The sequence below is a fragment of the Lagenorhynchus albirostris genome, chromosome 3 (assembly GCF_949774975.1).
Source record: "Lagenorhynchus albirostris chromosome 3, mLagAlb1.1, whole genome shotgun sequence".
Lineage (NCBI taxonomy): Eukaryota > Metazoa > Chordata > Mammalia > Artiodactyla > Delphinidae > Lagenorhynchus > Lagenorhynchus albirostris.
Window position 1 is genome coordinate 119,479,513 of NC_083097.1, and position 26,517 is coordinate 119,506,029.

The following is a 26,517-nucleotide window of genomic DNA, read 5'->3' on the forward strand; positions in this document are numbered from 1 at the left end:
CCTGTACAGTGCATCCATCTCAGGAGCCTGGCTGGTTGGAGGGGACTCTGAATGGAAAGACGGGCCTCATCCCCGAGAACTACGTGGAGTTCCTCTAACCATGGGCCCTGGCAGAACTGCTGAGCTTTTCATGGTGTCCATGACAACGGCTGATTCCATTGTTGTGGGCCATTGCTCTTCGCCGCTGAGAAGTGCAGGGTGACTGACTCTGCTGCTACCTGTCAACACGAATGTTTCTGTGAACTCTGGTGTCACCCATCCCCATGATAATCTCAGCTGACGTGCGGTGATACTGCAAGAAACAGAAGTAAATCAGCGGAGGAGGCCGTTTGATTTTGATAACAAGAAAGGCTTACAAAGCCATTTCTCTCATTTAGCACCCTACGTGGGGTGCTCATTTTGTTTCAGTAGTCACCCAAACCCCAACCTTCTGATAAAGGAAGGAAGTGAGATGTAAGCAGTCCCCAGAAGGTTGCAGTATAGCTGGCTCTGACAGGGCTGGGCAGTGGCCTGAGATCCAGTCTGGATCCACAGCTATTGTTTACAGTAGACACTCTCTCTACCCCACCTCTAAATACTTGAGACCTGCCGTGATATAGGCGGCTGGGTCTGTTTGTTTGCATGCAGGATGGAGAAGGGTTATGGCGCTGTTTACATAAGATCCAGTCTCTCACCATCTCTCAAGCAGCCACTGTCCCAGCACCGGCAGAATTCTGTCCAGTCCTCTCATGCAGGGGAGCACACACCACCCCCATGGCCCCCTTCCCAAGCTAGGAACATGATATCCCAAGCTAGGAACTTCTCTGCCACCGAAGGCTGCCATTGCCTCGTAACCACGGCAACCCAACCTACTCTAAAACCAAACCAAAAAATAACACACTCTTTGCGTGACGTATTTTTTTCTCCCTGCTTTTTGGCCGTTTTTTGAATGGTTTTCCAACAACCTGAAGCCGAAGATCAAGGTCTACTTGGGGGCAGATAGAATAGCAGCTGGGAACTGCTCCCTTTCTGATGAATTTCAGCAGCACTAGGATATATTTGGAACAAACTCTAGTAACCTCTTGAGATTAAATTACATACAGGCTTAATATTTCTGTTCTTCCATGCAACTAGTGTCTGCTTTCTTAGAGGGCAACGTGCTGCCTCCCAAAGGGGAATACCCTCCCTCTGACTCACTCCCTCCCGTTCACCTGTCCCTTCCCCTGTCCTTGCCTGCCTGTAGCCCTTCACTGACGAGCCCCCTGGCAGTGCCCCGGGCTGCTCAGCACTGGTGCCCTGGCAGCTTTCAGGCATGATTCCTGGACTAACCCCATGGCCTCTAGTTTAAAAGGACATACATGTTCACTGCCACTCAGAAAAAGGGAATTGTTTCTCAGGCTTTTGAGGCATGAGACTAATAGCATAAGCCATTGTGATTCAGGAGGACACCAGAAGGTTGGGGCATGGAAGGTGGGATGGGTACCTTCTGAGAAAGAGAATTTCCTGGTCCAGAAGGGGCTGGGGCATGTGGAAGACTGCCTTGGGTGGGGAAGTTTGGCCTGGACATTTCAAATTCACTTGGCTTTCCAAAGAAGAGAGTTCCGGTATTTCCACACTTGAATGTCCTTGCAAGAGTGATTCTGGGCAGACAAACTCCGAAGTGAGGGACTGTCAAGCTCTCCAGGACAGGAGCCCCTCGGGATGGTGGCGTTGTTCCAGAGTGTGTCCTGCTTCTGGAATTCCTCTTGAGGGAACTTTAAAGAGGAAAAGAAAAACTTGAATTGTGTTGAATTACTGTATCTTTTACTTTTTTTTTTTTTTGAAAAGATAAACGTGTAAATAGAGTGATTTGAAATACTATATGGCAAAGTTTTATATTTGATATTCTATAAGCTAGTTGCTTCACACATTTAAGCTTTGATTGCTGAACAGGTGTGTATACGAGGGAGAGAGGGGACACAAGGTCGAAGAGAGTCAAGATCATCCCTTCTCTGGCCTTGAGGAAGGAGAAGATATTTCCACACACTCTGCTGGCTCTTGTTGGTGGGCGTGACACGTTAATGGTGTTCAGTCTTCTTTATCCAGATGTGGTTTTTTTGAGCATTTCTTGGGCTTTGGATTTGGAGATGGAAGGAGCATCTTCAGGCAATGAACTTTTCCGAGAACTCCTACCCAGTAGTAAGATGAAGCTCAGGATTTAAACAGGTGAGGCCAGGGGTTAGATTTTTTTGTTTGTTTCATTTTTCTTCTCAGGTGTATTTCTTGATACCCCAAGGTACCAGGACAGAAGACGGGATAATTGCATGCTCCTTGTATCTTACTCTTCCGCACATCTTCTAAGGCTTTATAAAGGAGTCCAAGCTAGTTTGCAAATGTGTGTGTCTAAGTTCCAAGAAAACCTGGCCTCTTAGGATCTTTCGTTCTTGACATGCTGCTTCTTCCCCTTCCCCTAAACATGTTTATTCATCTCAGATTCCCTATAGCTCCAAAATAAGACAAAGAAAAACCTCCAAAGAGGGGTGGAGATTGAGCTGTTATAGCTTTCTAGATGACTTCAAAGTTAATAGGAGTTTGTCATTGTGATTCATTCCATCAGCTCAAGGATGACACAGCTATTACCCAGGAGCTCACCCAGCAGTGAGCGAGGCACCACCACCGAATCAGGGAACAAGAATTAAGACTGGAGAAGACCGAGATGGGACTCAGGAAAGCTATCATTGAAAACCCAAGAAGAAAGGGCACATATGAGCAGGCTATATGAGCAGGCTATACCTACTCCCTGCGGACTTTGAACAGCTTGGGGACCTGTTCAAAGGGGCTAGAGGGACAAGCACACTCTATACCACTGTGCTTTCCAAATAGAGTGCAACATAATGCTTTTAACACATTGGACATTTGAAATCACCACCTGCCCCATTGGAACCTTGACTAGAGCTAACGTGGGGACGGTCGCAAGTCCCAGGCCCTGGATTTGGAAGTTCCTGAAGCTTACCTGCCGACACTTGGCCCCAGCTTGACCACTTGGAGGCATGTGCCTCCCTCTTCATTCGCCTCTGATCCAAAGGCGAGGGAAATGGAGCTACTGCCGATGGGAATTTTAGGTAGACCCCTTCCCAGCTTCTCTGGGCCGTGCAGGGCCCTGACAGATGGCTGCTCTGCTTCCTTGCCCTGGCCAGGCTCCCCTCCCTCCCATCATCTACAGAACTGGAGACACTGTTCAGGATATAAGCCGACAAATAAGAAGGAACTTGAAGGCTGAAAATAGGTTTTACCCTCCACTGTCTTTGCTCCCCACCTCTAACTCTGTCTTCTGGAATAGGGAATCTTAGGGCACATTAGGGTATCAGAGTGGAATACTATTGAGCAAAATCCCTGAGCTTTCCCAGGAGCCTCGTGTTGCTTTTGGAAGGCCCTGGGATCAGGTAGGCAGACATAGCCTGAGTCTTTTGGGGGCATCAAGATCAGCCTCTCCCACCTCCTCCAGGTACTCAGCAGAGTTCTGTAGTTACAGAACGCCATGCCTTGAGAAGACAACTAGTTTCACGTTCTTCCCCCACCGCCCAGGCAAGTAAAGTCCTGACTTGCTCAAGACTGATGATATTCTCTTCTGTTTTCAAATCTGAACATAGAGGGATGGATAGCACTGTATAGCACTGCTGGCCTTTCTATCCTAGGACTGGAGCCAGTTTTTAGCTTAGTGTTTTAGTATTTCTACAGCCAATGTGTGTTTTCTTCTGTCACACCAAACTGGGGTTTGTTTGTTTGTTTCTTCAGCATAATTCCAGTTCATGTCCTCTTGCTGAGTGCTTTTTGGATAGAAAGGCAAAGAGAGGGAGAATAAATGAACAATCAGGTATTGGCCAACCGGCATTAGCAACACAGAGTCATGCTAGTGACAAGGTGATTTCACTGTTTGCCAGGACTCTGCAGTTATGTGTGTCATACCTGTAGCTCACAGGGAAGTCCTTCTACCATCAGAGTTTGTGTCTCTTGAAAACAGCAACCCCTGTCACACCAAAAGCTCTGTCTTGACTGTATAGACTCTAAAAAACATCCGTGATTGTGGAGTGGGGAGACAGAAATAATCGACTGAACATAACATGATCAGCTACTCATGACTGTCTACTGGCACCTTTCATCCTCTGGCTTCTGTTTCCAGAAGAAGCAAGTCTGGACCATCCATTTTTATAGACCCAGGACTCCCAGGTACAGCAGTGGCCATCATGGCACTCACAGTTCGCCCTAGCATCGAATGTTTTATGAGCAACCGTGTTACCCAAGTAGGTAGCCAGCCCTGAAGAAACTAAACAGCCACTTAGCTACCTGACTTTAAAAGGAATGTCCTGGCTATACTGTCTAGGGAGTTAATCTGTCATGACTGGCAAACTTGACAGTAATCATTTACCTAGACAGCCCTGCCCCACATCTCTTTCAAGTCAACTGGGTGTCCTCTCACACACCCTGTGTCGGCGTTTAAAAAATGTATCTTATCATGCTCAGATGTGTTTGGCAGCCAGGCTGGTGTACTGGGTGCTGAACCACTTTTCTTTAAATGTAACCTCCAAATGACAACAGCCATAGAATAATGGACCTTGCACAAACCTACAGCATGCCTGAGACCAGACTCCACCAAGTCATAATTAGCTTGTTTCCTTTCACCACCTACAGTACTTGTCTAACTAAAGAGCTTCCCAAAGCACAGGGAGAGGCCATATAGAGAATTCAGACGTCATTCAGAGCCAGCCCTGGCTAAAATGTGATCTCCTAATGGAAGCACTTGTATTCTTAGGAGAAAAAGGATTGGGTATAAAGTAATGCTAAGAGCAGAAAGAGAAAGGCAAACCATCCTGAAGAACTTTGGATTTTTTAAAAGAGGGATAAATATAGTTCTTAATAGGGGGAAAAATCTATCACATAAAAAGTTCACAGCTAATTTTTTTACAGAAGTTTTACAGGACACTACAAGATGAAAACCTTTTTCAGGGCAGAATGCCTTAGAGAGCAAAGGCTTAGCACAGTCCTGGACCCGTGTAAGTATAGGAATTACTATTACATCAAAATTCCATTTAGTGTAGTCAGCGAGAACCAAGAGTAGTGATAAAGTGTCAGAATTACCTGGAGAGGCCAAGACATTTGACATCAGTCATTTCTACATCTACCATTTCTACCAAATTGTCCAAACAGACCCTACACGCAGCTTCCTTGGGTATCCAGATGCCAGGGTCAACCTTGAACCTGTGAAAAGAGGTTCATCTGATGATTCTTAAGTGTATACGTATTAGTGTGTGTTTGTGTATGTATGTGTACAGCTCACATTTACCTATGTAAAGATACAGACTGTCTTCTAGAAAAACCCGCCTAAGCTGGCGGTTGCTGAGCCTTGACAGCCTTTAAGATTTGAAGTTGGAGAATCAGAGAACCAAGAGAAGCTATTGATTATCAGAATGAGCAAAGATGTAACTTAAGTGCCATTTGAAAACTCTGTTCGTATTTATCAGATGATTACTATCTATAGCTCTATTCCTTATTAACTTATTAAGAGTCATGTTGAAAAAAAGATCAAACTCATAAACAATTAGGGGTTCATAGTAGGCTAGTGTTCACAAGCACTCTAAAAGACATTTTGTCCATATTTTGGAGAAGAAAATATTTGCATGTTTAATTCACAACGTAGGCTGCCTTTGAGTGTATTATAAAGTGCTGTGTGATGTAATATCAATAAACTACTTAAAAATGGCACTTTAAGGTTTTTTTTGAGAAACATAAATGCACTGTTTTAAACTTCGATTCAGTATTGAATATCGACTGGTGTGTGTAGAATCCTATTTCGTAATTAAAAAGTAACTTGTGACTAGAATAGAACTTTTTCCCTGTTATTCATAAAACAGTGTTGCCATGTTCAGGCTTGAAAAGAAAAAAAAATGTGCTTTTGTGTCACTAAGCATATCTGTAAAGAAAATACAGTTTCTGTTGGGTGGCCTCTGAAACTTGGCTTTCTTACTTTCGGTTGGTTTATGTGACAATCCCTGTGAAACTAGTGGAAGTATGATTTTTGAATTAAATGACTTTTCCATTTGGTGGTATGTTTGCTTCTTGAGTTTCTGATAAAGTTTTGACAGGATGCATATTTTAATATTTTTTTCAAATAAGCAAAGACCATGATCAAAGATCACAAGTCTGGGCTCCTGAGGTCACCGGTGACAACCACAGTGCTGATTTCTGATGTGCTCTGGGGAGCTCTGATTTCCTTTAGGGAGAGGTCAACTGCTCGTGAACTTGAGGGGAAGCTGTCATGCATGTTAAACAGTTAAGCCCCAAAGAGTCACATTCCAATGAATGTTTCTGACTTTATCTCCTACAATACATATTTTATTCTCCCTAAATTTTTTTTTTTTTTATTCTCCCTAAATTTGATCGTCAAATCAACCATTTTCTGGAACTTCATTAACACAGGATGGAATAAAGAGCCAAAATACAGACAGTCCCACCACACAGCTGGGCGTGTCCCCCAGGGTTGTAAATCAGTCACTTGTAACATGCTGTCCCAGGCCAGCTCATGTTATTGAGTTGTCTCATTCATCATATCCCCTCCAGGTACATCCTGAGTTGCAGCCTGGGACCCAGGTTTACAATTCACTCCCAGCTTCTGCTGTGAGAACAGAGGAGCCAGAAGGAGAGGGCAGGGGAGCCTGGACTCTGGGGATGGAGGGCAAGGCTTCTGGCTCCAGAAGCTTGCCCTGGGCAAGCAGAAGGCGAGTGAGTATCCCCTGGTGCCTCGTTCTGAGGGATGACTATTTGAATATGTGGGTCACATGTGAACTGTTTATACTGTCCTCATTTGCCACTTAATAAGGGCTGTTTACCCCTATGAAGAGCACGGATTCACAGCACCTCTGCCTTCCCCGAGCTTACACCCTGTGCTGGAAAATTGTCCCAGCATCTGAAGCATCATAGATGTGTGGGGTCATATGGTACCTAGGTGAGACCTCCTGAGTGGTGCACATGTATAACTGATGCCCATCGTGTGGAGAATGAAATGTATGTACGGATTTGTATCTTATCTATGTCCTTGCCCTTTCCACCAGACTCCCATCACTCCCCCATCACTTCTACTCTTACGGTTTTTCTAATGGGAAAGGTTTTCATTTTCTTGTTGCTTTTAGCAGCCAGAGCAGAGCTCAACTTGTGTCACATCAATGTGGTTGGTTTGGTGTTTTTCGCTTATTAGCTCCGGCCGCATGATTGGTCCTAAGAGCACCTTGGTTAGACGTGGACTTGATTGATACTTGAAATCACGTAAATGAAAGATTTTCTCAGACCTCAAACACATTTGCTCTTTTGGGAATTAAATCAGGGTTTTCATTCCTTCTTTTCTCAATTCCTTCTCAACCTCTGCTCGGATACCACATGTCTCTCTTACCCAGATGTGACAGTGTCTTTGGCTCGCCCTGCTTTTAATGGCACTGTGCTAAGCTGCAGCTAATTAACTGTGCTGGGCTAGTCAGGATTGCCTGAGTTCAGCCTGCACAGCAGCCAAGGGAGCCTCTAACCAACATGGTTCCTGCTCGGGGTCGGTGAGGCTTGGCGCATGGGAGAGACTGCAGCGGTACCCAGCCAGGCTGCATCCTTCACAACCACCACCCTGCGTTACCTGGCCGGTATCAGCCCGTGGGGACCAGAGCAGGATGGTTTTCGGCTGAAATGATCAAAGCCTTGACTCACTGTATCCCCACAGCACTTGGCAACTCCTGTCACACTGTGTATTGTGACGTTGACCCCAGGAGGCCTTCCCCAGGCTCTGTTTGCTAAAACCCAGGTAGCCGATATGCCTTCCCAAGACCAACCAGCAAATTTAGTCAAGACTTGAATTCTCTAGGCACCAAATCACATTTGGTGACCTCTTGGTCTTGTGTGTACCCTAAAACTAAAAGGTTCCTCTTGACACAGTGGCTGTATGTCCTTTTTGCATTTGGGGGTGTGGATTATTGGAAAGACTTTTTTTTTAATTATTAAATGATTCTCTGCCTTTTCCGAACCTTTATCTGTGAAAGAGATGTGGGAGAGTAATGCTTGCCTTGCCTGTGTTAGATGGAGGAATGACAGTGAAGGGGAACCATCTTTCTTTTTCCACCTTTTCTCCTGATCATACCATTTTGCCCTTTCATAGTACTTTCTACCTATAATTAACTCAATATTTGTCATCAAATGTTTGACATTTTATGTCACCCTCTTAATACCTCCATCAGGACAGGGCCTGGCATGTGGCAGGGGCCAGATGGCCCCTGGGGGGCTGACCATGTGACAGGAGGTGGGAGGCCACTGCTCTGGACTCCAGTCCTTCCTTCCTGTCTTCCTCTGCACTTCCGGTTGAAAGAAAGAAATGGGATCATTAGACGTGGGTGCTTGAACACACGGTGACAATGTTGTGGTCCTTGGCAAGCTACTCTCTTCACTTGCGTCCCGGGATTCAGGCTTGTGGGAGAGACTTCCCAGCCTCTGTTCAGACACACACAGCCACATTCTGACCCAGCCTCCTTGCTAGCACTTGGTGCAAGAAACCATCTGGGTGGCCAGCTGACCAAGAGCCCAGACCCTTCTCTGTCATCTAAATTACTTATGGGTGGTTTTATGAACTTCAAACCAGGCTGGAGACCTGCCTTCAAGCAAACCCACATCAGAATCACCCACAAGAAGTATTCCTTTTTCAAGACCCTTAAAGGAAATTCCACACTGTCCCATGGGACAGTGGAACTTGGTCTGGTATCTAACACTCTCACCAAGGGAATTCTTTGTGTCTAACTGAAGTTTCCCAGGATGCAGCTTCCGTCCATTTCCTTTCTGTTTTTCCTTAGAGTGGAACCATCTTTTTAGAGCAGTCACCCTCTATTTTCATGCTTCCATTCAGCAAACACTTCGTAATGACCTCTTGTGTGCCAAGAGCTGTTTAAACCAGGAAGTATATGACATGATCTCTGTCCCCAGGGAACTCACAGTTGGCCTCGGTGATGGCAGGTCTACAAGAACCAGAGTTTACCATGTGCAATTTGCTACACTTTCTGTGTGTGGTGGGTAGTCCCGGGCTCCAGGGAAGATTGATCCTTTCTCTTTGGGAGGCAGATACCAGAGAAAGCTTCACAAAGAAGTGACATTGGAGATCTTGAAAAATGGAGAGAAAGCACAAGGACAGCAAGGACTGAGGCATGAAGGGGAAAGAGAGAAAGAGAAAGAAAGAAAGAGAGGTGAGTTCACTATGATTGGAACATGAGCAGATAAGGTCTTTCTGAGAATTGTACCCCTACTCCCTTAGTCTTTAGCCTTCTGTCTTCTCTCAATAAATGACAATATCAGCTAACATTTATCACTATCTTACTGGGTACCAGATACTACTATACATGCCTTAACTCACTGAATCCTCAAAACACGTGAAGGGAATACTATAATTTCATAGATGAGGAAACTGAGGATCAGGGAGGTCACACAAGCTAAGAAGTGGTGAAACTGAAATTCCAACATAGGTCTGTCTGCTTCTAGAGCCCATACGCTCTTACGGTTTCTTTTTAAAGTTTCTTTATAGATATGCACACGTGATTTTACATAAATGCGTAAACTTTTTTAATTGGATGGAAGTTTTTCCTTCCATTTTTGACTTGGTTCTTCAGTCCCCCACATCAGCCTCCTCCCTCCTTGGAACTATATCAACCACCTCCTTACGGCCTTTGCAGTAGTGAGCCCTTCAGAAAGTACAATTTCTGACAAACAGCTTGGTTTTACAGTGGCTGGAGTAAGAGCAGGCAGTTTTTTGATTAAAAACTTTCTTTTCTCCAAGGAGCCCTTTGCTCCCTCATCTTGGGAGAAAAGCTCCCCGCTTCTGGAGCTCTGTGCAGACACTCCTGGTTCTCTGGGCAGCCCCAGGGACTCCAGCTGCAATCTTTGGCCAGTCCCAGCATCCTTGAGGACACAGCAAGGAGGCAGTCCCTGCAGAGGGCTCAGCCATGTTTTTCTGGCTGGCAATGTATGATGTACAAATTTTTAAAAGTGTAACAATTTGAAAACGGTCCCTTTCCCCACCCCAATCCAGCTGACGACGACAGACCTTCAGGCTGTTATGGGACTGCCAGAGAAATCCCACAAGCATGTGTCTTCTTGTGGGAGAGCCAGTGTTTCTAGCGTGATCTATTAATGCTCCAAAATAGAGAATTTTGGCACTTTAACCCCCCTCTTGAACTTCATGAGATCTTAAAAATTCAGAGCTTGAGGAAAGAGCATGAGAACTCAAAGCAGACGGTGGGTGGGTGCTTTTAGGACACAGAAAACATCTGACTTCCACTACGGTCTGCTTACAGAGTGAGGCTCTCACCCAGGTCTCCCCCGGGGAGTGGGGTTGAACTGTTGCATGTCAAGATGACAGTGACCTAGTCAGTTTCATTTATGGAGCACTTCCGTTATACTAATTGCCTTACGTGCATCGTCTCATTTAATCCTCAGATCAATCCTATGAAATAGGCTCTGTTGGTACCCTATCCTGGAGAGGAGGAAGCCAAATATTAGGTTGGGTAACCTGTTCAAAGTCACTGAGCTAATGAGTAACAGAGCAGAAATTCAACCCCAGTGGGCAGATGCTCTTAACTCCCACACTGTCCCAACTCTGGGGAAGGTTTCTGGAGCTCCAGCCCTCAAATGTCCTTCACTTCCCTCACCCTTTGGTGGGAGGAGGGAATCGTTGTTTTTGCCTGTTTGGCAGCCAGTACCCCTTCTTCTGCTAACAGCACCTCAGTTTTTCTTTGGTTAGCCCCACCCTCAGGTTCCATGGGGTTGGGTGGGCTGGCATCCATCCTTGATTCAGTGGTGAACCTGTGACCCTGGTTGGGGCTATGAGATCATCACATCCACCCAACCAAAGTGATTGGTTGGTTCAGGAACAGGCCCGGGACCTAGTGAAATCCAGTGCCAGGGCTTCATCCTGGGACAAGGTATCCGGGTCACAGCAGGTGAATCTGTCATATCAGGGAAGCATGGTAAGTGCCGTCCCCTCCCCCCTCCATCCTCAAATGACTTCTTAGCATGAACTCTGTCTGCTACTTCTCTTTATTTGAGAGACCTCATACTTTATGTTGAGTATTTATTTGTTGAGATTTTAGTAGTGCACCTCTTAGAAAAGTTGCTTCAGAAAGCAGGCAGAAGATCTGAAATATTCTCTGCAATATAAAATGGGCAAGCACTGCTCCAGTGTGATCACTCCTGGAATGAGTTCAGCAAAAGAGGAGCCTTGATGCCTGAACTCAGCAAGCACAGCTTTTTTTTTTTTTTTTAATAATTCTGACATTTGTTCTCCATTCTGGACCAGAAGCAGCCATGACTGCTCATAAGAATAGGGAGGAATCGTGTCGTTCGGAGCCCTCTGCCCATACGCTTCCAACCCCAGTTGATACAAGTCGTCTCTTGACGATTTGGCTCATCCTGGGGGTACATTAGTGTTGAGACATTTCATCCTGGAATTCTCGTCAAGGACCCCCAGTCAGTTGTGATAGAGAATGCCCATAAATCACGCCTAATCACGACATGGAATTGCATGGCGTCAAGTGCTCCTTGGTTAAGAAAGATGATCGCACACCCTGAGGGCCACACCCAGACCTGTTCGACCATCCCGCCAATGTGAGTCTGAGAAACTCCAGTGTCTTGGAGTTCAGACCTTCACCTTCATCTGGGTGGGACTACATACTTGGAGGCCCTGAAAGGGTGCGGGTGTATCTAATCAGACTCAGATAGCCTGCTGCGACCCTTCCCCGTGATGTGCTCACAGTTTTCTTGTCTCAAGGACTTTGAGATAAAGGGATTCCACAGCTCACAGGAAAACCTTCACAGGCAAGCAGGGCACTCCTGGCCCACAGAACATAATGCTCTCACTTAGTACAGCACTTCAAAATGTTCAAGGTTTATTTCCTCCAATTTTGACCGTGGCACAGCCCTGATCGGAAACCCTTCAGAAGCTCTCATGGCCTGAAAAACAGCAGCATGGCACACAGGGTGCTTCTCAGTATGGCCCCAGCATCTTTTCTCCAATGTTCCTTTATGTATCCTGTGCCCCAGAGGCCCCCACACTTCTTTATTCTACAACAGTCTGAAGCAACATTCATTCATTCATTCATTTATCAATATTTATTGGGCACCTACTCTGTCCACACCCAAGTGCAAGGTGCTGTCTCCCACTTGTGCCCCCGGGGTTCTCTCAGGCTCAAATGCTCTTCATCTTTTCCACCCCAAGGGGAATAGCTGTTTTTTGCCTGTTTAGCAGCCAGTACCCCTTCTTCTGCTAACAGCACCTCAGTTTTTCTCTGGGGAGCCACCCCTCCCTTACTCTCAGGTCCCAGGATTTTGGGTAGACTGACACCAACCTACCCTGGATCCAGTGGTGAACCTGTGACCCTAGCCAGTCCTATGAGATCATCAAATCCACTCAGCCAAAATAATGGGTTGATCCAGGAATGGGCCCAGGACCTAATGAAGTCTGAGAACCAACTTCTGGATTTCTTAGACTGTGGTGATGAGAGACTTTCTCGTTCTGGATTTGAAGCTGTGAGGACTGCTGGCGGCCCTCTTGTCTCCTTGTTGGGGAAGACTGCCTACGATTGGAAAGCCTCGAAGTGGTGCTAAGAGAGACGATACCAGCACTCCCTGTTCACAGTAGCCAAGACATGGAGACAACCTAAAGGTCCACGACAGATGAATGGATAAAGATGTGGTACATGTATACAGTGGAATACTACTCAGCCATAAAAAAGAATGAAATAATGCCATTTGCAGCAACATGGACGCAACTAGAGATTATCATACTAAGTGGAGTCAGAAAGAGGAAGACAAATACCATATGATATCACTTATATGTGGGATCTGAAATATGACACAAATGAACCTGTCTATGAAACAGAAACAGACTCACAGGCATAGAGAACAGACTTGTGGTTGCCAAAGGGGAGGGGGATTGGGAGAGGGATGGAGTGGGAGTTTGGGGTTAGCAGTTGTAAGCTATTATATATATATAGAATGGGTAAACAACAAGGTCCTACTGTATAGCACAGGGAACTATAGTCAATAGCCTATGATTAACCATGATGGAAAAGAATATTAAAAACAGAAAGAATGTGTATATATATGTATAACTGAATCACTTTGCTGTACAGCAGAAATTAGCACAACACTGTAAATCAACTATACTTCAATCAAAAAATTAAAATAAAATAAAATAAAAAAGAATACCAGCATTCCGTGTCGCGTCCAGACGTACCTGAGCTCTTCTATTACATAAGCCAATAAACTCTTATTTTGCTCCAAAGTTGGAATTGAATTCTTTCACTTACAGCTGAAGTCCTGAGCTCTAGACAAAGCTTCAGAGTGGTTTCTGTGCAGTCCTTTCTCCCCCTTGATTGTCTGATCCTTTCCCAGGAGGAAAGAGCACTGGATTTGGAGTCAGAAAACCTGACATGAAGTCTGGTTCTGCCATTTCCAAACAACTGGACCTTGAGGTAATCACTTATGTTCTCTGAGTATCAGTGTCCTCATCTGTAAAATGGACCTAAGAATGCTTCTAAGGTTGTTTCCATTAAATGAAATGACACTTACTAATGTACTTGATAAAATTGGCCATCCTCCAAAATCAATAATATAGTATTACAATATGGATTTCTTCAATACCTTGGAAAAAGTTGGCAGTTTCTAGATGTTTGTTGCATTGTTTCATATTCATTAGTGTGTCCAGTCTACCAGTCTTGGGAAGCACCTAGGGCTGTGTGGGCTCTGCCCATTGCCCCCGTAAAGGACAGCCCTGCCTATCATGTGTTTCTCCCCACTTTCGTCTCCAGTCATGGCCAAAATGAACACACCTGGGCAGACACCGAAGCCATAACTTGTCAGAATGCAGTGTCCTGTGACTCACATGGCTTGGCTTAAACACATGATGTAGGTCAATTCGATTTTTCACTCCTGTAAATTTGATGTCCAAGGGAAGTTGCCCTTAGAAGGTGAGAACTCTTGATGTTGATCAGAGTACTTGAGGGATGATGCATTCCCTCTGCTGCCTGCTGCCTGCAGGAGGGAGGAGATGGGAGCCCACCCCAGGCTCATTCCCCAAGGGCAGTGAAACTGGCGGATTACCTTCCCTTGATAACTGCTGTGGGCAAGAGGCAAGGCAGAGGTCAAGTAGCCTAAAGGCTGACTTTGCTGGTACAAAGCCAGCATCATTGTGAGTACGCAGGAACAACGCTGGGTCAGAGGCCCTAGCATCCGTTTCCACTTTAGTGAGCATCAGGGGTCTCTGGGAAGCTTGCTAAAACTGAAGAATTTTGATTCAGTGGGTCTGGAACAAGGCCCCAGATTCTGTGCTTGTATTGTTGTTGTTGTTGTTTTTATAATTTTATTGGAGTATAGCTGGTTTACAATGTTGTGTTAGTTTCAGGTATACGGCAACGTGATTCAGTTACACATATATTCATTCTTTTCTCAGATTCTTTTCCCATATAGGTTATTACAGAATATTGGGTAGAGTTTCCTGTGCTATACAGTAGTCCTTGTTGGTTATCTATCTTACATATAGCACTGTGTGTATGTCAATCCCAAGCTCCTAATTTATCCCTTCCCCCCACGTTTCCCCTTTGGTAACCATAAGTTTGTTTTCAAAATCTGTAAGTCTGTTTTGTAAATAAGTTCATTTATATCATTTTTAATTAGATTCCACATATGAGTGATATCGTATGATATTTGTCTTTCTCTGTCTGACTTCTCTTGGCATGGTAATCTCTAGGTCCATCCATGTTGCTGCAAATGGCATTATTTCATTCTTTTTTATGACTGATTAATATTCCATTGTATGTATGTACCACATCTTCTTTATCCATTCCTCTGTCGGTGGACATTTAGGTTCCTTCCATGTCTTGGCTATTGGAAATAATGCTGCAATGAACATTGGGGTGCATGTATCTTTTCGGGTTATGGTTTCCTCCAGATATATGCCCAGGAGTGGGATTGCTGGATCATATGGTAGTTCTATTTTTAGTTTTTTAAGGAACCTCCATACTGTTCTCCACAGAACATTTCCATTAACAGTGTAGGAGGGTTCCCTTTTCTCCACACCCTCTTGAGCATTTATTGTTTGTAGACGTTTTGATGATGGCCATTGTGACTGGTGTGAGGTGATAATACCTCATGGTAGTTTTGATTTGCATTTCTCTGATAATTAGTGATATTGAGCATCTTTTCATGTGCTTTTTGGCCATCTGTTTGTCTTCTTTGGAGAAATGTCTATTTAGATCTTCTGCCCATTTTTTGATTGGGGTGTTTGTTTTTTTGACATAGAGCTACATGAGCTGTTTATATATTTTGGAGATTAATCTCTTGTCAGTCGCTTTGTTTGCAAATATTTTTTCCTATTCTGTGGGCTTTATGGTTTCCTTTGCTGTGCAAAAGCTTTTACGTTTAATTAGGTCCCATTTGAAAACAGCTGGAAGAATCAGGCTCCCTGACCTCAGACTACACTACAAAGCTACAGTAATCAAAACAGTATAGTACTGGCACAAAAACAGAAATATAGATCAATGGAGCAGGATAGAATGCCCAGAAATAAACCCACGTACCTATGGTCAATTAATCTATGACAAGGGAGGTAAGAATACACAATGAAGAAAAGACAGTCTCTTCAACAAATGGCACTGGGAAAACTGGTCAGCTACATGTAAAAGAATGAAATTAGAATATCCTCTAACACCATACACAGAAATAAACTCAAAATGGATCAAAGACCTAAGTGTAAGTCTGGACACTATAAAACTCTTAGAGGAGAACATAGGCAGAACACTCTTTGACATAAATTGCAGCAAGATCTTTTTCGATCCACCTCCTAGAGTAACAGACTCTGTGTTTGTAATGGGCATCTGGGGTGATTGTAAGTCTGGTGGTCCTCAAACCTCATTTTGAGGTCACCTGGGGTCAAAGCTGGACATGATTGATGCTTTAATACACACATTTCCTTTTCAATTAAATATCAAAAATGTCTGGGTTCTCCTTAGGTAGCTATTAGCAACTCTCCTTGGCCTACAGATTCATGAATGAGAAGTTTCTTCACTGTACTGTGATTAACACAAGCATAGTAATGGAAAAATCCATACTTACATAGACAATAAATCCAAGGGTGACTATATGATGAACGACCTCACCAAAGTCTTCCTTAAAAACTGGAATGAACACATTCACCTTGAGAGATTAAATTTTTTAGTAACTCAATTGCCATGAACTTCCAAGAGCGCCAAGGATTCTGGCAAGATCTAAATCACCACAACTTCCTAGCTTTGGTGCTGATTAGAATCAGGGTAGCTTTTAGCCAAAGCAAAAATAGTTACAAATGCAGGCAATGAGTAAAAAAGCCACAGTTGTACCTCCTCTGTCCTGAGTAAAATTAAATAAGACTAGATGCTTATGGATCCCATCTGCAAAAGGAAAAACAGCTTAAAGGGGCAACGTGGTCTGCTGAAGAACAGCATAAGATTTCAACTAGGCCTCCGAATTCTCATCACAGCTTTTGTGACTGATTACTTAACCTCTCTGAGCCTATTTTCCCATCTTAAAATAGGAGGGGAGGGGATAATTCCTATATGGCAGGGACATCAGGAGGATTGGGGGGGGGAATTCATATACCCGTATATGTACATATATATCAAGCGTTTGGCATCAAAATTTGGAAACTCCACCAATTAAACATTACAAAAGTTAATCTCTCTGAGTTTCAACTTCTTTGTCTGCAAGATAGGGACAATCATAATCCCCACTACATAGAGTTGCTTTGAGAATTATATGAAATATCTTACATAAAGTACCTGGCAGACATCTGGGACAATTTGAGTGTCAAAATAAAAGATGGTAGTAAAGAATTATAACAAACTGAATAAAGTAAGAATTTGCGAGTCCATGCCAATATAAATAAATAAGGCGAACAAGAAAGCTCCTCCTTACAGTTGAGAGCCAACTCATGATGGTAGAAGGAATGACTGAATTAAAATGCCACCATTTGGCAACCATAACAGTATTTGAGTCAGTCGAGAATCATCAATGGATGATTCATCACAGGATATTTGCCAAGTCTCAGAGTATCTCCTCACAAGAGACCCATTGATCACAAGGATAAAAGGGTGCCTTTACAGGGCTTCCCTGGTGGCGCAGTGGTTGAGAGTCTGCCTGCCGATGCAGGGGACACGGGTTCGTGCCCCGGTCCGGGAGGATCCCACATGCCGCGGAGCGGCTGGGCCTGTGAGCCATGGCCACTGAGCCTGCGCGTCTGGAACCTGTGCTCCACAACGGGAGAGGTCACACGGTGAGAGGCACCCCCCACCAAAAAAAAAAAAAAAAAAGAGTGACTTTACAGTGGAGAAAACCAGCGGACACTACCTTTTACTAGGACTAATTGACAGCATGTCTCTTCTGTGCAGCATTGAGAAGAACTCATCATGTCCTCAGTGGAATTCCTGAAAACAGTACATAACCTGAATCTCACCATGAGGAAGACAAACCAAACGGAGGTGTGTTCCTTTCAAAAATGTCAGTGTCATGAAATAGAAGGATTCAGGAATTGTTCCAGATGTCAAGACACGTGACAAAGGGAATGTAACACCTAATCGTGGATTTTCTTGGGCTAAAAAGAACATTACAGGGACACTTGGCAACATCTGAGTAAGGTTTACTGATTAGGTAACTAACGTATTGCATCAGTGTTAATATGATTTAGATGATTGCATGGTGGTTTTGAGAGGCAGGATTTGTAGGCAGACTTTTTGGAAATATACACAAGTACTGAGGGATAAAGGGCATCGGATCTACAACATCTTAAATGTTAAAAGAAAAAAATGTTTGATAGATAAAGTAAATAGAGCAAATGCTAACATTTGAGGTGTGGCGGGGAAAGGGTGTCCAGGAATTCTTCACTATTTTAGCAACATTTTGTAAGTCTGAAATTATGTGGGTTTTTGTTTTTTAATGTCCAGCGCACAAAGTAATTGACAGCAGTTTCTGTTGTTAATCAATTAACAACAGTAATGAAACCCTGGGTGTAGTCTAAAGAGTTTAGAAGCCAAGAGGAAAATGAGTACAAAACCAACGTGAGGATTTGCTAAAGAGTGCGTTTTGGGTTTGCAGTACAAAATGTGACTCTCCATCTGCCTTCTGTGACTCACTTTGTTTCAGTTCCTCTTGGCAGCTGTGGTCCAAGGATTGGGGTCCCTGTGTGGTCTTATAGGAAATGCAGGTTTTATGAAGTGCATCCTGCATAAGGTGGAGGCCAGTGGGGTTGACTGATGCTATGTCTCGGGCTCATATGCCTGGAAGGGACAGCAGTGCACCAAATCCTGGGTCTCCCTTCCAGCCCCAGTGAACTCCATAGAAAGCCATTTCAGGTTAAAAGTTTAGTCCTGGCCCTGTCGCTGTCCATCTGGAGGACATAAATATGTGGCAGTACTTTTAGCAGCACAAAGTTGCACACATATGCTGGGGAGCCTGGGGCTTTGTGGTTAAGAGGGCACCTCTGGAGTCAGACAGACTGCTTCCAAAACTCAGATACGCCACTCGTCAGATAGACAATTTGGGGTAGGTCATGAAACCTCTATGCCTCCAATTTTCCTCATCCACAAAATGGGGGTAATAACTTTAATACAGAGGGATGTGTTTAATAAGTGAGATAATGCAAATGATATAGCTTTTATGCTCATGCATCCTGATGTATCTTCAGGTATAAACTAATGTTATTATGATGTCATTCTGAAATTATCTAGAATCAGAGCCATTCCATTAAAATATGCTGGAACTTCTTTCCTTCTCCTTTACCTGCCCTGGCCAGCCCATCTTCTGATAACACCAATCACCAACTGCTTTTAGTGTTGATTTTCTTCTGACTTCAGTTCCTACTGGGGTCCTGGGGATGGCGGGCGGGGGGCGTGGGGAGAGAACTTCTTCCTGCCTCTTTCTCTCCCATCTCAAGGTTCCAGTTCGCTAGCTGAGCCCTGGGGTTCTGGAGACTTCTGTGATTCTGCAAGAAGTTCATCTTGGGTGAGAAGTTTACCTGGAAAACATGTGGCTGAAGATGGAACTTCAGTGCTAGGCCCCCGGAACAGTGGAATATGTTTTCACTTCCACTCTCTGCCAGGCACACGAGCCTGTGCAAATTCTGGTCCCCACACAGAGGCAGAGGAAGAAACCTGCCTCGCTCTTAGGACTGGGAGACTCTACACTCAGGATCTCAGAATAGCACTCCCCGCCACCAATCTGTCCACAGTGGCCTTAGCCAAACCCCAGGAATGGAGGCTTGACAGGAATGTGTCATAAGAAAGATATTCCTCCAGACTCCTCTCTCCCGGGCTCCACACCCATATTTCTGCCTGCTTGCTGGACATCGCTAGATGACCCACAGGCACCTCAGCCTCGGCATGTCCAAACTGACACCTCGCCCCCCCTTCTCCTATGCCCTCTGTTTTGGGTGATGTCACAAGCCAAGTTGGAAATCTCAAAATCATCCTCCCCTGAGCTGTTCCTTTAGGAAGGTCCTGTCCATTCCAAATCCCAAACGGCCCAGACCTGATTCTCCCTCTTCATGTCACATGTTGACTTTCAGGTCTTTATGATCTCTCTCTCCCTTGGACTATTTCAGCAGCCTCCTACCTAGTTTCCCTTCTACCAGGTCCCACAAGTCTGGTCCACTCTTCACATTAAGGGCAAAGTTACCTCCGGAGTAGGAAATGTGATGATTCTCCCACCATGGTGAAGCATGTGCTGGCTCCCCCAGCGACTCAAGGATGGAGTGTGGACTCTCGAGTGGGCATGCAAGGCTCAGCCCATCTCTCCAGCTTCATCTTTCCCCAAATCCCCACCCTCCAGCATACGAGGCTGCTTGCTGGTTCCCTGAATCCTCCTTATTCATTCACTAGTGAGCCTTTGAACGAGGTCTTCCTTCTGTTTGGACTCTCCTTTCTCCTCCATTTTTTAACCCAGAAGATCCCTACTTACCTTTCAAACTGAGTTCAAAAGTCACCTTCTCTGGAAAGGAAGTCTCCTTGTCTCCCTCTTCTCTGCTCCCAGAGCATGTTTTCCGCGCCTTTGTTAGTATAACCCGCGAGTCTGCCTTGTCATTGGTTGTTTCTATGTTTATACTGCATCCTCTTCATGATCGAGGATTCTGTGCTGTTGACTTAATGTACTCCCAGCGCTGAACTTGCCTGTCTTGGGGAAAAGACATGTATAACGTGCCTAGAGTACCACAGAGCACCACTGTGCCCTAGAAGCATCGCCCTTTCACTGTAGCTTTATAATCTTGCCTAAATACTAGAATGTTGGTTCTTATGCAAGGTAGAGTCCAAGGCTCCAAATTCACCTTTATCTCAACCTTCTTCCAGGTGAACTTGTATTCTTTCTTTACCTGTCTCCCTGATCTCCTGCCTTCTCAGCAGATCTCTGAGGGGATGTCTCTGGCCATTAAAAAAAATGTATCCTGGATTTGCTGGCTGGGGTAATTTACTTTCTATGAGATCAGAGAAAAAGCTGATCTTGTTAAAAGGCTTTAGCTATTATCCCCCAGAGATAGAATAATATGTAAACAGCATAAAATGCTGACATGTGAGGTGTCCATTTGCACACATGGTCATGTTTTCCTATGATATTTAGAAGCAGGGTTAGACTGACCCTGGCATTCGCTTAACAGCCTTTGTTCTAATTTCTTCCACAATGAGTTTTGTTCCAACTTTCTGGTCATTTCTACTTTGGGAGGTGGCCAAGGTCCAGGCAGTACCTGTGGTCACGCCAAGGCTCTGCGCCCCTCCACCCCGGGGGCTTGGTCTGCCTCTTGGAGTGCATGCATTCTGACAGATGCAGTACATGCAGGGGGCAGACCCCATAGTCTGCGGAGATGGGCGCCTCCTGCACGGGATCTCATTTTTCTCCATCTGTACAAACATTTGGGGCCTTGGGCTTTGTGATTCACACGATGACTATCCATCTGCCCATTTACTCCAGAAAGGAAGAAGGATTTCTTCACACGCAGTTGGCCCAGATTCAGACGTGAGCTGAGTCATCCTGTCACATATTCGGGAGCTACCTGTCTGACCCATACACTGTAGTAGATCTCCATCATAATAAGGCTTCCCATTACAGGAAGATGAGTATTACTTGTGTACTACCCTCTACACTCCCAAACCAACCTGAAATTCCCAGCCTGGGCCAGTGATGGGATAGGTCAGGGCTGGCCGATGTTGTAGCTCCCGCCCCTTGGTCCCTCCCTACACCTGGCAGACATGCTAACTGATTGATGAACTCTCCTCCTCCGAGCCCAGAAACAAACCCTCACAATCGGTCGGACTTGGCACCAGAGATGAAAGCATATTGATACCTGAAGGTTAGATTGGGAAGACGTGGTTATTTTCTGGGTGAGGAGGGTAGTCTCCTGAAGGCTACTTTTATTTGCTTGTATATATAATGATTTATTGGGGGTTGGGGTGGGGAGCTTGGAGGAACTCAGAAGGTAATACGTACACACACTGAGTCCAAAATTCAAAAGGTATAAAAGAAATGTGAGATTTTTCTTTCCCACCTCTGTTTCCCTCCGTGGAGGCAATACATATCATTGGGCTTTTTGTGTGTGTGTGTTTGTCCACACACACACACACACACACACACACACACACAGAGGCTGTATTAGCTTACCAAGGCTGCTGCAGGCTAGAAGTCTAAGAACAAGGTGTTGATAGGGTTGGTTCCTTCTGAAGGCTGTGAGAGAGGGTATGTCCCATGCCTGTTGCCTAGCTTCTGGTGTCTTGCTGGCAATCCTTGACATTCCTTGGCCTGTAGATGCATCACCCCAATCTCTGCCTTTGTGTTCACGTGGCGTTCTCACTCTGTGCATGTGTATCCAGATATCACCTTTTTATAGGGATACCAGTCATATTTAATTAGGGTCCAACCTCATGGCCTTATTTTAATTAACTACCTCTGTAAAGACCTTATCTTCCAAGTAAGATCATATTTGGAGGTACTGGGCGTTAGGTCCTCAACGTAAGAATTTGGGGATGACGTAATTCAACACATGTAACACGCATTTAGGTATATGCAGATTTTTAAGTAAATGACAGCATGCTGTAAACACTCTTCTGCATCTTGCTTTCTTTAATATTCTTGGGAATATTTCTGTATCGATACATAGAGACCTTCCTTTTTAATGGCTACGTAGGGCTGCATCACTTGGGGATGTAGTTATTTATTTATTCAACATCTCCTAGTGATGGACATTAAGCTCCTTTCAATCTTTTGCTACTACAACAAGTTTTCCCTGAATGTCCTTGAACATGTCCTTTCACACTTGGAATGCAAATGTAGCAGTAATAGAGATTCTTAGACAATTCAAAGGGTAAGTGCACTTTGATTTCAATATGCGTGTAAACTGCTCTTCATTGCCAAGAGAAAAGGCAGAGAAGAGGGGTTTATCTGATTAGCTAATTGCCACAATGGATCCCTTTCGGGGTTAAAATACAGGACTAGAAAGAGCCCACAGAAGGGGGGAGGAGGACCTTTCTAAAACTGGCACTTGTGAACCCCCAGCTGGAAATGACATCCTTAGTCTGTGCCATGGACAGGCACTTCTGAGTCTGCAGTAAGACTATCTCCTCCCTCTGAGCCCAGAGACTGGAGCTGGGTCCAGGGACTCCTGCCTGCCTGAGCTTTCAGTCCAGCGCTCTGGGGGGAGGGGGGAGAGGCTTGGGGGACTGGAGGGTGGAGGGTAGAGCCCCAAACACAGAAGAAGATGCTTCAGCTGAAGACCAGGCCTAGTGTGGTCCAATCGCCTTTATTCTTTCTCCCTGGTACCCTTCCTGTTCAGCTGCTGTGGCATGCTAAACCTCCAGTTGCATTTTGGCCAGGAATCCCCATTCCGATGAGGTCTCTAACCTTGCTGAGGGTGTGAGGGCATCTGCAGTGAGTCATCCGACAACGGCATGGCCCAGCTTTTCAACATAACTGCTAGCTGGAAACTTGTAAGCCCTCCCTCAGTTTTTGCTTATATGTGGGAGCCTGACTCATGGAGGTGAACTTGTCCGGGCTCTTTGTAGCCCTCTCCTCACAGAATCACAGGGTTTTCAGTATTGTCAGGTAATCCAGAAGCTTGTCCTTTGTTGTTGGAGAAGCTGAAGCCCAAAGAAGTGACATGGGTGAGACCCATTCAACACCCACCCACTGGGGCCCAGGTGCAATGCTAAATCCTGGGGTTGCAGGTATGATTAAGACAGACTTGACCCCTCCTCTCCTCACAGCCCTGTAGAGAAGACAGCCACGAACAAATGATTTGCATTAGTCAAATGTGCACAAATAAAGAAATGAACAAAAATGAAAGATGTGAGAGTTGTGAAGGAGACATTCCTGGTGCCAGAAGGGTGTATGGGGTCAGGGACAGCTCCAAGCAGGAGGCAGCATTTAAGCTGTGACTCAAAGAAGGCTCCATCTGTGAAGAACAGAGCTGCTGAAAGGGCCTTGTCCCATGGTCATCCTGTCGGGACCAACAAAGTAGGACAGAAACCATTCCTCCCACAGGCCACTGCAGACTTCAACCAGAAAGGAGAAAATTCCCTCTGAAGACAGTTGGCTGCTTCCACTGCAGAAGCCTTCTATAGGGAATTTGCTGGCCTAGGAAGAGTTTGGAAGATTCTTTCAGGATGAATAAAGGATTGTTTGCTGCAGGATGGAGCGCTCATGCCTCCTTTCTGGGAAGGGACTTAGAGTACCTTGCCTCTACCTTATTGTTAAAAAAGAAAGCAACCAGGTTTGTTTGGAGGTGGGAGGCCACAGCCAGGCAAAACAGCTGCTAACTCTTCAGGCCCGGCTGATGCTTCCCACCTGACAGATGAGGGCCTGCTGGCCTCCACCCTGGGCCAGGGCGGGAACAGCGCCGGAGGGGAGTTTTTCTCTGTGCTCTGTCAGCCTGACCTTCCTTGGGCCCTGTTTTGTTTTGTGCCAGCCATAATTACCTGATTTATGTATTTCTGGTAAATATGAGTGTGGCTTGGAGCCATTAAAGACATTAGTACAGGTCTGAGACCCAGGATGTCTGGAGTTGAGCTCGAGCAGGACCGCTGCCCAGGTCAACGACCCAGCGAGTGCCCCACGGGCCTCTGTTGCTGGATTCTTTGAGTGTGGAGATGTGGGAAAGGAACTTGGCAGGCAGTAATCTGACCTGGTAACTGTCATCCATGAACACTAAAGGGAGAACTTACTTGACTCCCTTTCACTTTAGCACCCTGTGAAGCTGGTACGATGGGCTCCGTTTTACAGATGAGAAGACTGAGGCACAGAATGATTCGTCCAAGTTCACAAAGCCTGTAACTGCTGGAGCTGGTGTTTGAACCCAGATCTTCAGACACCTGACCTTCCTTATAAACAGTTGTCTAGGGCCAAATGCCCAACAGAAAATCAATCTAATAACACAGTAGTTTTGTCCTTCTCTACCCCTTCTTTCTCGTCAAGGTACTTGTTTCACTGCCCAGCAGGACCAAATTAAGGGTGTAGGCAGAAATGGAGAGAGCAGCCTTTCTTGTTTCACTGCCCAGCAGGACCAAATTAAGGGTGTAGGCAGAAATGGAGAGAGCAGCCTTTCTGTTTGTTTTACAACTAACCCAGGGTAAGAGTGACTAAAGGGAAAGATGTTTGGGGTGGGGGTGGGGGGATGGGAAATGCAGTGGGGATTTTGTTGTTTCCAGAACAGTCATCTAACTTTGACCAGGGAGGGGCGGGTCTAGGGTCTCAATCTTATCCCTCATCAACATATGTGAAACTATAACTGCTGGCGGACCCCTAATCCGGAGATGTCCGTAAACTGTTTTAGGGACAGTTTCCTAGCTTTTCATCCACAGAAGCCCTTCCGAGAACTCCTGATCTTAAGATGGTGTGTGCCGGTGTGAGGAGGTACAAGGGATTTGGTGAGATCTCTGCTCTTCCAACCCAGCTCTTCAGCTGTGTTTGAAACAAAGACGTGGTCCAAGTGCCAGAATCTCTGCCTGGATAAAAATAGACTAGTCTTTGGAGCTGATGGCTGTGGCTGAATCCTTGAGCATGAAAGCAGTAGACTGAAAAAAACTCCCCACTCATACCCGCACCCGGTGGATAGCAGAGGGCATGGGAACAGAAATGCCCCAGGCCCACGGAGGACTTTTATTTTATGTTGCTCATCTGTTTCATGGGTTACTCGGGCACTCTGCTGCCCCTTCTTAACGCTTCTCTGAACCAACGCAAGTCAGACCTTGGCCAAATTTATTCGCTCTCCAGGTCTTAGTTCCTTTTTGATAAATGGAGTGATTGAATTAGAGCCTTTCTGAGATCATACGCATTTCAAAATCTATGATTCCTCTTCATTGACTGTATGGGACCAGGGCAGAGATGGGGAGTGGGGATGGGGTGGGAGGGGACGGTAGGAGCAGTGTGCCTGGGGCCACCAATAAGGAGATACGTTGTCTATAGAGAAGTCAAACAGCTAAGAGCTGGTGTGCTTTTTTACTGAGCTGGCAATTCTAAACCAGGTCATGATAAAATATTCCTCCCTGCAAGGTGTTCTGTTGGTATGCCTCCTTTTGGTATGCCACTGAATGAGACTTTTTTTTTTTTTTAAGATGAACCGGTTTTCAAGGCAGAAATAGAGACACAGATGTAGAGAACAAACGTATGGACACCAAGGGGGGAAAGCGGGGGGCGGGGGTGGTGGTGGTGTGATGAATTGGGAGATTGGGATTGACATGTGTACACTGATGTGTATAAAATAGATAACTAATTTAAAAAAAGATTTTTTTTGATGTGAACCATTTTTAAAGTCTTTATTGAATTTGTTACAATATTGCTTCTGTTTTATGTTTTTGGTTTTTTTTTTTTTGGTTTTTTTTTTTTGTTTTGCGGTACACGGGCCTCTCACTGTTGTGGCCTCTCCCGTTGCGGAGCACAGGCTCAACGGCCATGGCTCACGGGCCCAGCCGCTCCGCGGCATGTGGGATCTTCCCGGACCGGGACACGAACCCGCATCCCCTGCATCAGCAGGCGGACTCTCAACCACTGCGCCACCAGGGAAGCCCCTGGTTGTTTTTTTTTTTTTGACCAAGAATCATGTGGGATCTTAGCTCCCTGACTAGGGATCAAACCCTCACCCCATGAATTGGAAGGTGAACTCTTAACCACTGGACTGCCAGGGAAATCCCTGAATGAGATTCTTTTGGTTGGTAGTGATAGAGACCAAACTCAGAATGGCTTAAATAAGAAAGGATTTTGTTGGCCCACAGAAGTGAAGAGACCAGGAGATGCAATTGCATTCAGAAATGGTTGTATCCAGATGCACAATGACGTCATCAGAGAGCTGCCCCCTCTGTCTCTTCCCTCAGCTTTATTTCATTTTCAGGCAGGGTTTCTCACAGTACCATCATAGCCACCAGGTGGGCATAGCTCCAGGTGGGCATTCTATCAGCTAAAGTACCTCAGAGAGTCCCTCTGTCCCCAAAA

General features: G+C 45.3%; 1 protein-coding gene across 9 annotated transcripts in view; it reads left to right on the plus strand.

Annotated features, from left to right (window-relative positions):
• Positions 1-26,517, plus strand: part of ARHGAP26 (Rho GTPase activating protein 26) — a 543,304-nt gene that overhangs the window by 478,814 nt on the left and 37,973 nt on the right. For 6 of the 9 annotated variants that reach the window (XR_009539613.1, XM_060143875.1, XM_060143877.1 and 3 more), the window contains one exon: positions 10-6,056. The exons of 2 other annotated variants lie outside the window; for them this stretch is intronic. Coding sequence is in view for 5 of the 7 variants with exons in the window: in XM_060143875.1 (XP_059999858.1) it covers positions 10-98 (89 nt within the window). In the remaining 2 variants the exon portion in view is untranslated. Of the gene's footprint in view, positions 1-9; positions 6,057-9,096; positions 9,219-12,550; positions 12,824-26,517 lie in introns of those variants that run through there. One more of the 9 variants, XR_009539612.1, reaches the window with a different exon arrangement.